The sequence below is a fragment of the Heptranchias perlo genome, chromosome 28 (assembly GCF_035084215.1).
Source record: "Heptranchias perlo isolate sHepPer1 chromosome 28, sHepPer1.hap1, whole genome shotgun sequence".
Classification (NCBI taxonomy): Eukaryota; Metazoa; Chordata; class Chondrichthyes; order Hexanchiformes; family Hexanchidae; genus Heptranchias; species Heptranchias perlo.
In genome coordinates, this window is record NC_090352.1 from 34,448,477 (window position 1) to 34,464,299 (window position 15,823).

The following is a 15,823-nucleotide window of genomic DNA, read 5'->3' on the forward strand; positions in this document are numbered from 1 at the left end:
AAACAATTGGTACGTGAAATTTTGACTCCTGTTCCCTTTAATATTTACCTGATGGAGTTCTGGATCTTGATTCATGTCCCTGAGGAAGACCACAGCAGCAATGGCTAAGCTGTTCAGGGATAGTCCCAACTGCAGAAACATGCAATAGTTAATAAGTTGCATTTGCACCATTTCAAAAGCAATCATTTTAACATTACTGCAGCTCCACCAGGCATTTCAATTAACTTGTGAAAACTTATCAAAGCTAACAGCAAAAGTTTTTATAAATATATCAAAAAGAAAGAGAATAGTAAATGTGGGCATATTAAAGACAGATGCCGGTGAGACTATAAGGGATAATAAGAAAATGGCAGACTTGTTAAATGAGTACTTTGTATTGGTAGAAAGGACAAAATATCAGCAGTACAAGGGAAACTAAAAATAAGTCATGGGGAGAAACTTAGTGGATTTAATACATGTAAAAAAAAATGGTAATGGAGACAATGGGACTTAGATAGACAAATCTCCAGGATCTGATGGTTTCCACCCCAAGGCATTAAAACAAATGAGAAAATTGCAAATGCAAAAGTCATAATTTTCCAAAACTCTCTAGGTTCAGTAATTCTGCCGTTGGATTGGAAAATTGCAAATGTCATTCCATTATTTAAGAAAGGAGGGAAAGAGAAACCAGATTAACTACAGACCTGTCAGTTTAAAATCAATTCTGGGCAAGTTACTGGAATCTATCAGAGAAAGAATGGCTGAGCACTTGGACAGGTATCAGTTGATCACATCCATACTGACTCTCTTTTTGAAGAGTACGTCATGTTTGAGAAATCAGGAAGCACTTCCTCACACAATGAGTGGTGGAAATATGGAACTCGCTACCCCAAGAGACTGTGGATGCTGGGTCAATTGAAATTTTCAAGACCAAGATCAACAGATTTTTGTTAGGTAAGGGGATATGGGAAAAAGGCAGGTAAATGGAGTTGAGGTACAGATCTGCCGTGATCTAACTGAATGGTGAACAGGCTCAAGGGGCTGAATAGCCTACTCCTGGTCCTATATTAAAAACACATTCATTTTACTGGGTGCGATGTCCTCTACAAAGTACATCAATCTTGTATATGTGTGGGGCTAATGCAGGACATGTGTTGCTTTTCATGTGGTTTGTGCTGCAATTTATACATAAACAACTGAAAAAAAATCTAATGTAGCACTGAATTAGTTCCATTTACAGACCTAGAGGTGAGGGAGAGTAAGGCCGGGAGGATCCGGTGGAGAGCCTGCGGCCTGGATTTTGTGGTGCATCTGCTGCGACTGGTGACCCTGATGTTGGCTTCACAAAACCCATTGGGCTTGTGTTAGATCTCTTCACCATTCCAGACCTGAAAAGTTCATAAAGAAAAATAAGCAAGCATACAAGCAAAATTCAAAAATCTGCATCATTGGAGCCCTCATCAACTACTCTCCGTTTACCCATCTTCTTTAAAGGTAGCAATTATCCCTGGGGTACTGCCCTCCGATATCTCATCCAGGTGGCCATTCTTTATGAGCTCAGAAAACGCGTGTCAGCATCACAGCTCAGCCTAATCCAGTCCTTCCTTGATATTTACAGAAGCACAGTTTACAGCAAGAAATACTAGACAACAATAAAGAGAGGGAGCTTTGGCTAATTTTCAGCACCAAAGTCTGAGAGCACTGAACCCCACTGCCATTACAGCAGAGATGTGATAACTTAGCATAGATCATGGATTGAATGTTTTTATTTCAAAATACACTTTATTCCATAAAATTTAAAGATACACACGGTTTACACACAGTTCAAATAAAGGGCACAAAATGCAGCACAGCAGTTCAAAGCAATAACGTGCAAATCGTATACACTATGCTATCACTGCTACAATTTTAAACACAGTACATATATTGTACTACATTCTGTACAATACAAGGTGAGGTGGCTTTATAAGGTGTCCTTTCCCCATAGAACCTTTGCGTAGGTCGCACCTCGCTTCATTGAGTCCCGCAGCACATACTCCTTGACCTTCGAGTGTGCCAGTCGGCAACACTCGGTCGTGGACAGCTCCTTCAGCTGAAAGACCAGCAGGTTTTGGGCGGACCAAAGGGTCTCCTTCACCGAGTTGATGGTCTTCCAGCCACAGGTGATCCTTCCTGAGCAGGACACCAATTCCTGTCCAGAGGAGGATGAATGGCCAGTCATGCACTAAAAAGTCTCTGCCAACGTTCCTCTTTTACCTTGCTAGAGGGTAACTTATCAATTGCTTTTCTTTCTCCTTGTGGGGAAGCCACTCCTTGCCGCTCATTCAATAAGCACGAATGAGACTGGGAATTGAATACATGGAGAACCCCCAAGTGAACAGAAACCACTCCATCGCACAGAAATTTGGGAGCAATAGTAGGCTTTGCCAAATTACAATAATACAAATTAATCCCTGCTAGGGTAACTTTTTCATTGGTATTCTTAACTAAGCTTTACTGCAGTTTAAACAAAGCATACAAAGACAATCAAAAGGTAAACTGTTTAAATAACATCTGCCATACAGGGTATGTTTTCAAGATTGCCTCAATACAATCAAAGGGAACACAGGATTTTTAGTCCTTTCACCCAATGCTACTCGACACGAAATCACCTGGAATCTTCATTTCCAATATTTCAACAATCCATTTTTTTGGCAGTTTAGTAGTGCAACATTGTGGTGCACAAACATATTCTAAGCTGCAGGATGTGCGTTTATGCCCATAAATAACTGAACAACCCATTGCCAATCTCAACACTTCTGATGCTGCATTTGGATAACAGTGCTGTTGGTGGAAGCAGCCTTGAATCCAGCAGTAGTACCTCTTGTGACACAAAGACCCAAGTTCAGCAGGAATCTGCCCTCTCCCCTGCCACTGCAGATTACACAGTTATTTCTCTTTCTTCAAATAGAAATATAACACTCTGACATATAAAGTGCAACTGATTTTTTATTCACTCTGGGGATGTGAGTGTCGCTGGCAAGGCTAGCATTTATTGACCATCTCGAATTGCCCTGAGAAGGTGCTGGTGGGCCTTCTTGAACCACTAAGCAGTTTAAAAAAAACTGAGTGGCTTGTTAAGCCATTTCAGAGGGCAGTTAAGTCAACCACATTGGTGGAGGAATGGAGCCACATATAGGCCAGACCAGGTAAGGACAGCAGCTTTCCTTCCCTAAAGAACATTAGTCAGCCAGTTGAGTTTTTACAACATTCCAACAGCTTCATGGTCACTTTTACTGATACCAAGTTAATTTTTAATTTCCACATTTGTTTAAACTAAATTCAAATTCTCAAATTGCCATGGTGGCATTTGAACTTGCATTCTCTGCAATATTAATCCAGGCCTCAGCATTACTTCTCCAGTAACATAACCACTACACTACCGCGAAGAGTGGAAAGGGAAATGTAAATTAAGAGCATTTCACTCAGGTCACTCTTGTACAGTTAATAGGAGTCAGTTTAACAGGAGAGCGAGCTGAATCTTCATCAGAAAATGATGTGTGACAGGGATGGGGAAAAGTGGTTGTAAAGAAAGGGGAAGGAAAAGCTTTCACTTCACAAATGGAAGGGGAGGAAACAATATACCAGAATTTTAAAAAAAGAAAAAACTGTACTGTTAAAATTTGTGTCGATAAGAATGATTTTTGGAGTGCCTCCAGTGCTGACTGTAGTATAATCAATCATGTGGTCAACATGGACCCGATTCCAAACCGTAAGTTGAAACCAGTCATGACATCCCCCCCAACGTCACCGTCAGTTGCTACAGTTTCAGAAAAAAAAACACACACACACACGTGTGCTATAAAACATCTGTGCGTGCAGCCCTCCACGATCCTACACACCGCTTGCCCCCGGCCACTTACTTCTGGCTTCAAGCCTTGCCAGGTTCCGACCTGTTCTCCTCAGTCACTCAATTCCAGGCAGTTTCCTACCTGCTCCCTCAGGGCCACCCAATCATTCTACATGTCTTAGTCGATAGCACAGTGACCTCACCTGTAGGCTCCAGAAAAGGAGTGGATGTCTTCAACATCAGCATAGTCTCTTAATATCAGAACCAGCAAAAACTCAAAAGGCACTCTACAAATCAGGTCAACTGCATGTCCCCACATTATGTGAGCTTGTGCATCAGTTTAAAACTCCTGCTCCCAATTCCCAAGTATTGGCACCGTGAGCAACATCACACAGATCCAATGGTAGAAATTAATATAATCTATTTCCGGCTACAGTGGCATCCTATTAACTCAGATATTTTGCTGCAAATTGAATCATTCCATTTATGATGCAGTACCAATTAAGTATCGGTTTGATGCCTTCGCAAACATCCCATCAAATACAATAAACCCTGGTACTTTTTTTTTTAAAAAGGCCTTGGGACTTGGCAAATCCCACGATTTATATATTTGTATCTTGTCATACAATTGGAACTAAAAACAGCAGTAGCATCTCCCCTATCTGGATGAAATCTGTCTAAGTATTAAATCACAGCAAAAAAATTAAAAGGTGCTCAGACAGGAACTGATTGCGTGGGAAAAGCTGATACAATTACTCTGCCTAAGACCCACCCACATCATAGTAGGACATGGCACTGTCAATCATACATGTAGCACTGATAAGACTATTTGGAAAGGAAGACATGACACTTTGAGGTAGTGAAAACACTAATATTCTTTAAAAAATTAACATTCTTACAAGCATGTTAGCTTTACATAATAAACTACACAAAATACAAATAAATAACATACCTGGGTGACCCATAGGGATTAGTGTTATGGCTGGAAGTGACATGTAGATTCTGCTCAATCCGCTGGTAGTTTCGAATCTGTGTCGGGACGGGAATGGGAGCCGACTCAGTACGAGGAGACACTGGAGGTTGACACTGCCTGGAGTCAAATCACATAAGAACTGGCCATGAATCAGGAGTTAGAGTTCCTCGATGTGTCTGAACCATTATCTGGCTATTAAAATATTAGTTATTTAAAAATATCTTGAGCAGCTGGTATACAACATCAACCTAAGTTAGCAGGAGTCAGCAACAGTTCAGTTTCTCTCTTGTAAACAATGCTCCACTTGAAATATGACTACTGATTGCACAAAACTTCCACAAACTTTCTTTCAGCTTTGGCTGGGTTAACCCAGCAAACAATGAAGTCCAACTTTAATGATGGATGGGTGTCAACTGGATAGGAGGCTTTGCTCTAAGTTTGAAATATATATAAAAAAACATTTACACAGCCTTCCCTTTCTCTTCCCCCATTCAGCTACATCAGATTACATAAAACCTAGATGTTCCAAGAAAACAAACACAGGGAAAGTTACTGGGAACACTTTGTCCCAGGGCAGCACCAACTGGTATATCAGAATCAAAAGGTGGTGATCAACATCACAACGGAAGTGAGTCACAAGGGAGAAAAAATAAATTGAAACAAGTGACACAGTTCAAGTGCAGTGCAGCAATGTATGCTGACAAACAGATCTCAGACTGATGGATGACGTTCAGTACCTTGTATTCAGCTTAAATTAATGATGCCTGCAGAAACACCCATGCTATAAAGTCATGTTTTGCTTTGGGCTTCTCATGGAGAGATCCTTCGCAATTGAATGTCCAAGAACTCGAACCCTAATGAAAACACTAGCTGCAGCCAAAAAACAGCAAAACACAGTTGCACAAGTTAACCCTTTTCTAGCCAAATGGAAATACTGGCCAAATTCTTTGCATTTTCTGAGTGAAAATGATTAAATCTAGTATTAGTTTAGATCACTCTGAACAATCTGTAACCGTATTAACCCATGGGGCGTACAGTTAGCTGTTGATTCCACCGCCCCCACCAGAAATGATGCAGTTTTGGCTTACTCAAACAATGCTGAAATGTTCTGAAGTCCTTTACATTTCTCAAATTCTATTTGTAACATTTGAACTGTACAAAATGCCGTGACCATCCTTTACAGAATGTCCTGCTTATCAAGTAACAATCGCTATGACTGCCGAGCTTTAAATCGAAAAAGGACTTCCTTTTTTGGGGGGAGGAGGTCAATCACAATATTTTGATTCTTCCACTTTTTTGACACCCGGTCGATGAAGAGCACTGTAACAATGCGCTGTATAATTATGTCTACAGCGAAGTATGGAAGGAATCAAACAGAGTATGGGGGTCAGGGGGAGACCAGAGAAAGGAATCTATGGTTGGTATCTATGTAGTATTTCACAGTAATTCTTACCAAAATGAAGAACAAGTGCAAGAAGTACACTTTAAATGACTCTTATTGAAAGGATAGACGTGTATGAATTGCTAATATAATTCACGAGTATTCCACCTACTAAAAGGCAATAAAAACTGAAATATCTTTCTGTATTTTGCCAAGATGATAATGCCAGGCAAAATATATCCATGCAGTTAAAATATTTTTCTCTTTAAATCCCCCGCGAGGCCACTCACCATTCCTTGGCTGAGGAAAGCAGGCAATCTATGCCCAGACTTCTGCCAAACATAATTCTAGGGGGAAATGCAGGAGTAGCACAGATCCACATACCCCAGGTCACATGCCCCTGTAACATCTCATCTGAGAATAAGAAATTAATTGCATAGGTCAAGGGCCATGTCCCAGTGCTTTATACATTAAATGCACCATGCCATGGAGCTGTGTATGATTAAAAAAAACTGAAGGGAAACAGTGTTTGTATTACACTCTGAACAAATTGACAACAGCAAGTCATTTAACAAAATGTATTAACAGCATGGTTAGACAAGTAGTCTTTGAAAACAGGGCTCCTCAGGTGTTGCAATAGTTAAATGCACTACGTGGTGTGGCACGGAGCAAGACAGCCACGGAATCTTCCAGGTTCAATCCCTAATCTATGTCAAGTGTGTGCTCTTTCAGCTGGGGCATCAATGGTGGTGGCAGAATTTGCCTCAGCATACCTGGGCATTTCTTCAATGGAAGGGGTTGGTGGTCTAAAATCAGTCACAATTCCTGTCACTGACCCCTGCTGCAGAGTATGCATGTGGACATTTGATAAGAACAGGATGCCCCCTACAGTCAACAGTCACCATTTAGGTCACATATAAAGAATGATCATTTGGACAAAGGAACTCGGAGGTCAGCCAGCGCACATGAAACTGTATCAGAGCACAAGTCAGCACCTTCAGGAAAGAGGAGGAGAATACTGGAAACAAAGTCTTAAAAAGTATTATAATCTAATCAGAGCCACATGTAAAACAGGATTCCACTCTTACCAGATATCTGAAATGCAATAAAGGAGATCGTTTTAACTAAATAGTTAATCTGTTTAAATCATAGCCCTGGAAAATAGAATGCACAACTTCCCTTCCTGAGAGAGAGACCGTTGTAAATGAAAACAATTGTCTCCCCTTACAGCAGTGACTGAAGCTGGATTGATTCTAGAGATGCTGGTACCTCGCTCAAGTGGCAATTCCTCATTTGCCTAGAAACTGAGTGGTGGCAGACTATTTGACCAAAATGGGCATCCTCACAGATGGGCACAATTCTATCTTCAGTTTACTTCCACATCAGGAGGCCGCCATATAGTGATCTGGAGTAGGGACACTTGCTAGTTTTATCTTCCCAAAGCTGGGAACAGAGTGAAGGCTTCAGAAATGGGAATTTACAGAGAGTGGGATTTGGTGCAGAGGGTGAAGGAGGTGCTAAGTAATTTAACTGAGGAACAAAAGCAAAGCGTTTAATTATTAACAGTATATAGTAGATTGTATAGATGGGTGCAGGACAATACAGATTAAGTGAGCGGGCAAAACTGTGGCAGATGGAGTTCAATGTGGAGGAACTGTGAAGTCATCCACTTTGGATCCAAGACAAATTGGAATATTTTCTTAATGGACAGAATGGACAGAGGCTGGCAACTGTGGAGGAGCAAAGGGATTTGACTGTCCATGTACAAAAATCACAAAGCTAATACACAAGTACAAAAAGGCTAATGGGAATGTTGGCCTTTACCTCAATGTGGCTAGAATACAAAGGGGGAGGAATTTATGATTCGGCTGTACACAGCCTTGGTCATAACCCCATCTGGAGTACTAATTCGGTTTTGGGCACCGCACCTCAGGAAGGACATACTGACCTTGGAAGGGGTAGAGCGCAGACTCAGCAGAATGATACCAGGTCTTAAAGGGTTAAATTATGCAGACAGGTTGCATATCCCTTGCTTGTATTCCCCTGAGTTTTGAAGTTTGAGGGGTGATCTAATTGAGGTGTTTAAAATGATAAAGGGATTCCACAGGGTAGATACAGAGAAACTATTTCCTCTGGTGGGGGAATCCAGAACAAGGGGGCATAATCTCAAAATTAGAGCTAGACCACTCAGCAGTGAAATCAGGAAGCACTTCACACAACAGGGTAGTGGCAATCTGGAACACTCTGCCCCAAAAGGTTGTGGAGACAAACTATAGCACTCTCACTGCCAATCTAACTTTCTAATTCTCTTTACCTACAAACATACACCAATAGATTCCATTTCCACTGAGCTACTCGTGGATTTTAAGTAAACCACTGGCATAAGAATGGTTAGTATTTAAATGCAATTATGAAAACACATTTGTGCTGTTCAGTCAGCCCAAAGATCATACAAAAAAGAACTAAAATCTAAAACTCTTTTTAAAAAGAAACAAGTACATTTGATTTGTAAGTAGAAAATATACTGGGTAGTTTTATTAAAAACAAAATACTCATATCACAATTACAGTAAACCATTTTTACTGCACATGCTTGAGAGTTACAAAGTCACCACCCAGTGTTTATTCCATTTAAACCACCAACCACTCCCTCTTGCGTATCCTTTATTTAAGCAGCACAAACAAACTAACCAGTCGAATAAAATTTAGAACAAAATTGAAGAAAGCCTCAGTTGGCCAAGGGCCAACACATACACATTCCTTAATAGACTTGGGTTCAACTTTGCAATAAATAGGTGTCCAATGAAAAAAGCACGTGCTTTGTTCATCAACGACTACGGTTAAAGTAGTTGGCACAAACCAATGACAAGTGCTCAAAAAACTAAATCTGAATTGTTGGAAGTTACAGACAGCAATGAAAACAAACTTTTTTTTTTGTTTATTTCCTTCCACCTACTTCATGTTCCCCCAAACCTTTCATCATTCTCTGGCCAAAAGGGTGGGTAGGCATCATTCTCCCAGATCTCTACGCTGCTCTGTAGACAGCTGCTAGGAGATGCGTAGGTGTAGTGCAGTTGACTCACCCACTGATTTTCCCCCTCCTTTTTTGTAGGAAAGCACCTTTTGTTTGGCACCTTCCCAACAACTTGGCCATAAATTGGGAACTCACCGGTGTGAACACGTATCCCATTACTCCGTGGCGTACTGCGTTGATACACCAACCCATTGCGCCACAGGGGTGCGGATCCAATGGATTCTTAAAGGAAGAAAAACTGCATTATCTTAACATACACACACACGCCCAAAAAAAATCCAGAACAGTCAGCATCTTCTCAATCTCCATTTGTAATTTCTCATCAACAAAAATGTACACGACTGAAGAATATGACCTAATAGTTACTATTGAACCGAGCAATGTAGCAGATTTTTCCCTCAATTAAATTTATATTTTTTGTATTATAAATAAAAGGATGTTCATGCAGGGAAATGGAATATTTTGAAATTCTATCTTTCACAGCTTTCAAATTAGTATTCCACTTGCAAATGAATATTTAGCAATATGCATCACAGAGTCATCTACAAGGCAGCAATGCTGATTTCTTTGTCTCTCTCCTCCACCCCAACCTCTTTTGCAGTACAGTTTCATGGGCACTGGTAGACCTCTAGTACCTTTATTAAATGGCAATTCTTCTTGAGTGACTATAAACATCAAGCATAGGCAGGCTACGGACTGTGGGAGGCATAACAATTGATTGCAACATCCACACACATGCACTTTCCTTTGAAGGACAATGAACAATGGTACTGGCAACCCTTGGCTGAATTATGGTGTCCGATGGATGTCCTAGATATCAGCTAAGGACAAACCAAGGATTAAACCTGGGGCCTTTCTGATCTGTAGGACTCAGTGCCACACCAGGTGATGCATTTAACCATTGAGCCATAAAGGAAGTTAAAGCATAACTGTTTATAAGTAAAAGCTGAGCTTAGGCACATTTGTTACACTCTCCAGGAAATGTTCTGCACTTCAGATACTTGTTGTTGAGCCAGCTATTCTGCTAGACTGAAACCGAGGTGCTTGAGGCAGCCCAATAGCAATAATACAACGATCCACATAGCTCGTGGCTGGAATTTAAATTCCAGTCCTAATACTTATGCCAACTTCCTCCAGAAAGCAAGTTCCAACAGTTTCAAATTGATCTTCATGAGCTAAGGAAACCTACCTTAGATTGAGGTGGGAAACCATCCCACACCATTAACTCCTGACAGGCCAAACAAGCATCGATATTAGCCTCCAAGGAGCTGGGTGCTTTTGCCAGAGAATTGGTAATATCTCACTTCAATGAAAAAATGTTGTCTGTACAAGTATGGTGGAAGTTGAAAGGTCAAGTAGGGTAGTAATAAATATCAGCTTAGCTCAGTTGCTGGCACTCATGTCCCGCAATGAGAAGATGGTAAGTTTGAGCCCTACTCTAGGGCTTGATCACAAAACTTAGACTGACATTTCAATGCAGCACTGAGGAAGGTGCTGTCAGAGGTATCATTGTTTAGATGATGCAGGTACAGGTGAAAGATTCCATTGCACTATTTGAAGATCAGTGAATTCTCCTGGAGTCTTGGCCAACATTACCTACCTCAACCAACACCATCAAAAACAGATTAACTGATTATTCACCTCATTTGCCATTTGTGAAAACTCATTGTAAAGGAACTGGCTGCTGTGTTTGCTTACACAACAGTGACTTCACTTCACTTCAAAAGTGATTCATTGGCTGTGACGCGCTTCGGGACATCCCGAGGACATAAATAAGATGCTAAATTCAGGTTCTTTTTTCTAGTAATTTCGATGTGATATGAAGGCTGATTATTTTGCTGCAAGCTACAAAAAACAACATTTAAGAACCACTGTAGTGGTGAAAGTGATATTAATGTTGGACTTTTTTTTTTAAAAAGGAGTCACTGGATGATGGTGAGATAATACTGAAATGAGTGCAAATATTTCTGAAGCACTAAAGATGGCACCAAAGCCAGTATAAGATAACTCATCTTGCTTTACAGATAAGTGAACCAATTTATAACTGAATAGATTGATATGGCTTTTATTCTGGATTGCAACAGGCAGAGGCTAACCACAGATAGATGCAACATAACAGCTAATTCGATTCACTCCACGTGATATCAAGAAACGGCTAAGTGCACTGGATACAGCAAAGGCTATGGGCCCCGACAACATCCCAGCTGTTGTGCTGAAGACTTGTGCTCCAGAACTAGCTGCACCTCTAGCCAAGCTGTTGCAGTACAGCTACAACACTGGCATCTACCAGACAATGTGGAAAATTGCCCAGGTATGTCCGGTTCACAAAAAGCAGGACGAATTCAATCCGGCCAATTACCGCCCCATCAGTCTACTCTCAATCATCAGCAAAGTGATGTACGGTGTCGTCGACAGTGATATCAAGCGGCACTTACTCACCAATAACCTGCTCACCGATGCTCAGTTTGGGTTCCGCCAGGACCACTCGGCTCCAGACCTCATTACAGCCTTGGTCCAAACATGGACAAAAGAGCTGAATTCCAGAGGTGAGGTGAGAATGACTGCCCTTGACATCAAGGCAGCATTTAACCGAGAGTGGCTCCAAGGAGCCCTAGTAAAATTGAAGTCAGTGGGAATCAGGGGGAAAACTCTCCAGTGGCTGGAGTCATACCTAGCACAAAGATGGTAGTGGTTGTTGGAGGCCAATTATCTCAGCCCCAGGACATTGCTGCAGGAGTTCCTCAGGGCAGTGTCCTAGGCCCAACCATCTTCAGCTGCTTCATCAATGACCTTCCCTCCATCATAAGGTCAGAAATGGGGATGTTCGCTGATGATTGCACAGTGTTCAGTTCCATTCGCAACCCCTCAGATAATGAAGCAGTCCGAGCCCGCATGCAGCAAGACCTGGACAACATCCAGGCTTGGGCTCATAAGTGTCAAGTAACATTTGCGCCAGATAAGAGCCAGGCAATGACCATCTCCAACAAGAGAGTGTCTAACCACCTCCCCTTGACATTCAATGGCATTACCATTGCCGGGTCCTCCACCATCAACATCCTGGGGATCACCATTGACCAGAAACTTAACTGGACCAGCCATATAAATACTGTGGCTACAACAGCAGGTCAGAGGCTGGGTATTCTGCGGCAAGTGACTCCCCAAAGCCTTTCCACCATCTACAAGGCACAAGTCAGGAGTGTAATAGCATACTCTCCACTTGCCTGGATGAGTGCAGCTCCAACAACACTCAAGAAGCTCGACACCATCCAGGACAAAGGAGCCTGATTGATTGGCACCCCATCCATCACCCTAAACATTCACTCCCTTCACCACCGGCGCACAGTGGCTGCAGTGTGTACCATCCATAGGATGCACTGCAGCAACTCGCCAAGGCTTCTTCGACAGCACCTCCCAAACCCGCAACCTCTACCACCTAGAAGGACAAGAGCAGCAGGCACATGGGAACAACACCACCTGCATGTTCCCCTCCAAGTCACACACCATCACGGCTTGGAAATATATCGCCATTCCTTCATCGTTGCTGGGTCAAAATCCTGGAACTCCCTACCGAACAGCACTGTGGGAGAACCTTCACCACACGGAATGCAGCGGTTCGAGTAGGCAGCTCACCACCACCTTCCCAAGGGCAATTAGGGATGGGCAATAAATGCTGGCCTTGCCAGCGGCGCCCACATCCCATGAACGAATAAAAAAAAACATAAATCTGATGCTTTGAAAGACTGAAGGTCTTCTCTTTGAATTCCTAATGCTAGAAGTACAAAGTAGAATTTAAGAAATGTACAAAACCCAAGAACATTGAGCCCAGTAGAACTGCCTCCCATCCTTCAAAAAAACCCCACAATTTTATAGAGGATACAATATGAAGTCGCAAGGAGTATTATTTGTGCTTCACAAGTTTGATGACCAGATAACCCACGAATGAAATCAGAAGCAAGTTCTGGTCAGCATCATAAGAGGGATTATAAACATATTCCATTGGTCTTTGCAACATGCTCTATTTATACCATACATTAGTTTAACAATGAACGAGGCAAAGTGGTTTAAAAGAAAACAATAGGTTTAGTGGTGCAATGGATTTATCTGTGGTATGGTTCCACTGCAGGAGGAGATGGTGAATGATAATTGATCTTTAGCCACGTGGAGTTGATTTAGAATGTTTATACTTAAGATTTTAAAAAAACTAATGATGTTCATAAAGATAGCTCCAGTAGTTAGAAGCTGATCACCTCCGTAACATATGAAAAGGATTCATAAAATGACTCACATAGTATAAAATGCTGTGCTGAAAGGTCCAATACATATTGGAGGTTGGTCAGTGCATTACATCGCACTAACCCACCGTTAGCTTGTTAGTACTTAGATATTACATGGCAGTTAGTAAACTTGATAAATGCAGATGCTTTTCAACAATAGTAGCTTTGATTTAGTGATGCATGACAGAGGACATGATGTTATTTTGGATGCTGTATAAAGAAAATTCATCATGCTCCACTTAACAGAAACAGAGTTTTGTTGCTTCCCATAGTGTGTTGTAAACACTGGCTCTTGCTTGAAAGTTCCCTTCTCTTTCTCAAAATGTGTTAATTTCCCTCACATAAATCACTATTGCTAGTCAAAAATCTCTGTGCTGATCCGAAAAATGAAGTTACCCAAACTACAATCCATCACAGATCTTTCAGTTATTAAAACTCGTGCTTCAATGGCTAAAGAAGTTGCAAACTCCATTCTGTTTCTTCAAGTCTAGTCTCAGATGACTTGATGATCTGGAATGCACTGCCTAAAAGGGTGGTGGAAGCAGATTCAATAGTAACTTTCAAAAGGGTATTGGATAAATACTTGAAGGGAAAAAAATTACACGGCTATGGGGAAAGAGCAGAGAAATGGAACTAATTGGATAGCTCTTTCAAAGAGTTGGCATAGATACGATGGGCCAACGGCCTCCTCCTGTACTGTACCTACGATGATACTATGACTTCAAGATGTCTCTCTCACAGATAATTACACACTAGATGTTTATTCCTTTATAAACTCTACATGAAGGTCCTACCTGTGGGCTGAGCTAGAAGAGCTTGACCTGGAAGAGGTTGAGGAAGGTCTCTGGAGAGCTGCTGAGCCCCCTGAAGAAGTTAAAGGTGACTGCCTATTAAGTTTGTGGAGAAAGAAAATCGAAAATGCTGATTTACTTTTCTATTTCGAATCTAATATTTGCCCAGTGAACTTTGAGTATTTCAGCCTCAAGGCTCATATCTCAACAAAGCCTTCTTCTGGCTGGCTAAGATCAATTAAACATCTGCCATCAACCTTTCCTCAGGACTTCCTTGAGAATACACTGTTAGAAGTAATAATGATTTTTACTTTGCCACTGAGTTACGTATCTTTCACACGAGCGAAGTTGACAGCCAATAAAAACTTGAACTTTTGGTACTGCTAATGTATCTCTGTTTTTTGTTATTCTCCATTTTTTGTTGCTATTTACATCTCAATGAATACATCTGGACATCGCCAACACAGTTTACACACACAAACACAATATAGCGTCATGCAAAGCCACAAGCATCTGTTTGTTACAGAGCAAGATGCACTATATTCATTTTTCATCTTCTAAAGTTGCATGTTCTGCCAAAGGAAAGTATCCCACCCAGAAGCCAGGAAGACAAACAGATGCAAATGAGGCTAAATTGACAGTTGTGCGTGTCTGATGATTCCCAACATCACATTTTATCAAATCAGTATTTGTCTAATCAATTTTGCTGTTTCTCAAGATACTCAATAATAATGAAATACCTTAATATCAAGCATCCCATGGAAGGACATTCAAGCAGTCTTACACAGACAACATTCGTCCCGATATAGATTCACATTGGGATTGGAAATTGGATAAGAACACAATATAAACTCCAAAGTGAAAAAAGCCATTGGCTCATCCTAACCATACGTCCATACACGATTGTTCTTTCATGAACTCCAATTCTCTACCGCACCCCACCCCCCCCCCCCCAACCATGCAGTTGATCCTCCAAAAGGAGCACAAAAGTCTAGAAATTACTGTTGGCAATATTAGTGGACAAAGTATTTGTAGTGCATCCCTTAGTATGCTTTTTATTGAAAAGGTTAAACTATGTATGGGATAACACTTTTGTTAAAACAGCAGAGAAAGCTCATATGAGACTATTAACGATTCATTTTGTATTATTGCCAAGAGCAATTTCTACGCTCAAGTTCCTTCTCCTATCTCCTCTGGAAAAAGAAAAACCAAACATGCTATTAACCCTCAATTCTCAAGTGATGTTGATGATCCAGCTCCTTTTAAAGGTGACCCCAAATCAGCAATCTCAGAGTTCACACTGCAGCTATCCTGGGATGCGGGGAGGGAACCAATTCTAGTTTACATCCTTCCTCAAGCGTTGTGAATTTTGAACTTTCGTCCGCTCTAATCCTAAAATTACTGTCCAAGTAGCTAACTTTTGTCACTGCAACTGGCTTTGCCTACAGTTTTTTTTTTAAACCCCAGTTTCTCTGTGCATCCTGTTCATGCCATGGTTTCTAATGGATGTAGCGCTACTCGAAATCATTCCTCCATCACTATTCAATGATCACAAACCATTAA

The 15,823-nt window shown here is 41.2% G+C and overlaps 1 protein-coding gene across 4 annotated transcripts in view; it reads right to left on the reverse strand.

Annotated features, from left to right (window-relative positions):
* Positions 1-15,823, reverse strand: part of ulk2 (unc-51 like autophagy activating kinase 2) — a 92,051-nt gene that overhangs the window by 16,515 nt on the left and 59,713 nt on the right. For 3 of the 4 annotated variants that reach the window (XM_068008449.1, XM_068008451.1, XM_068008448.1), the window contains 4 exons: positions 14,264-14,356; positions 4,761-4,898; positions 1,222-1,367; positions 49-129 (listed from right to left, as the gene is read on the reverse strand). In XM_068008449.1, coding sequence (XP_067864550.1) covers positions 49-129; positions 1,222-1,367; positions 4,761-4,898; positions 14,264-14,356 — 458 coding nt within the window. The remainder of the gene's footprint in view (positions 1-48; positions 130-1,221; positions 1,368-4,760; positions 4,899-14,263; positions 14,357-15,823) is intronic. The other variant, XM_068008450.1, reaches the window with a different exon arrangement.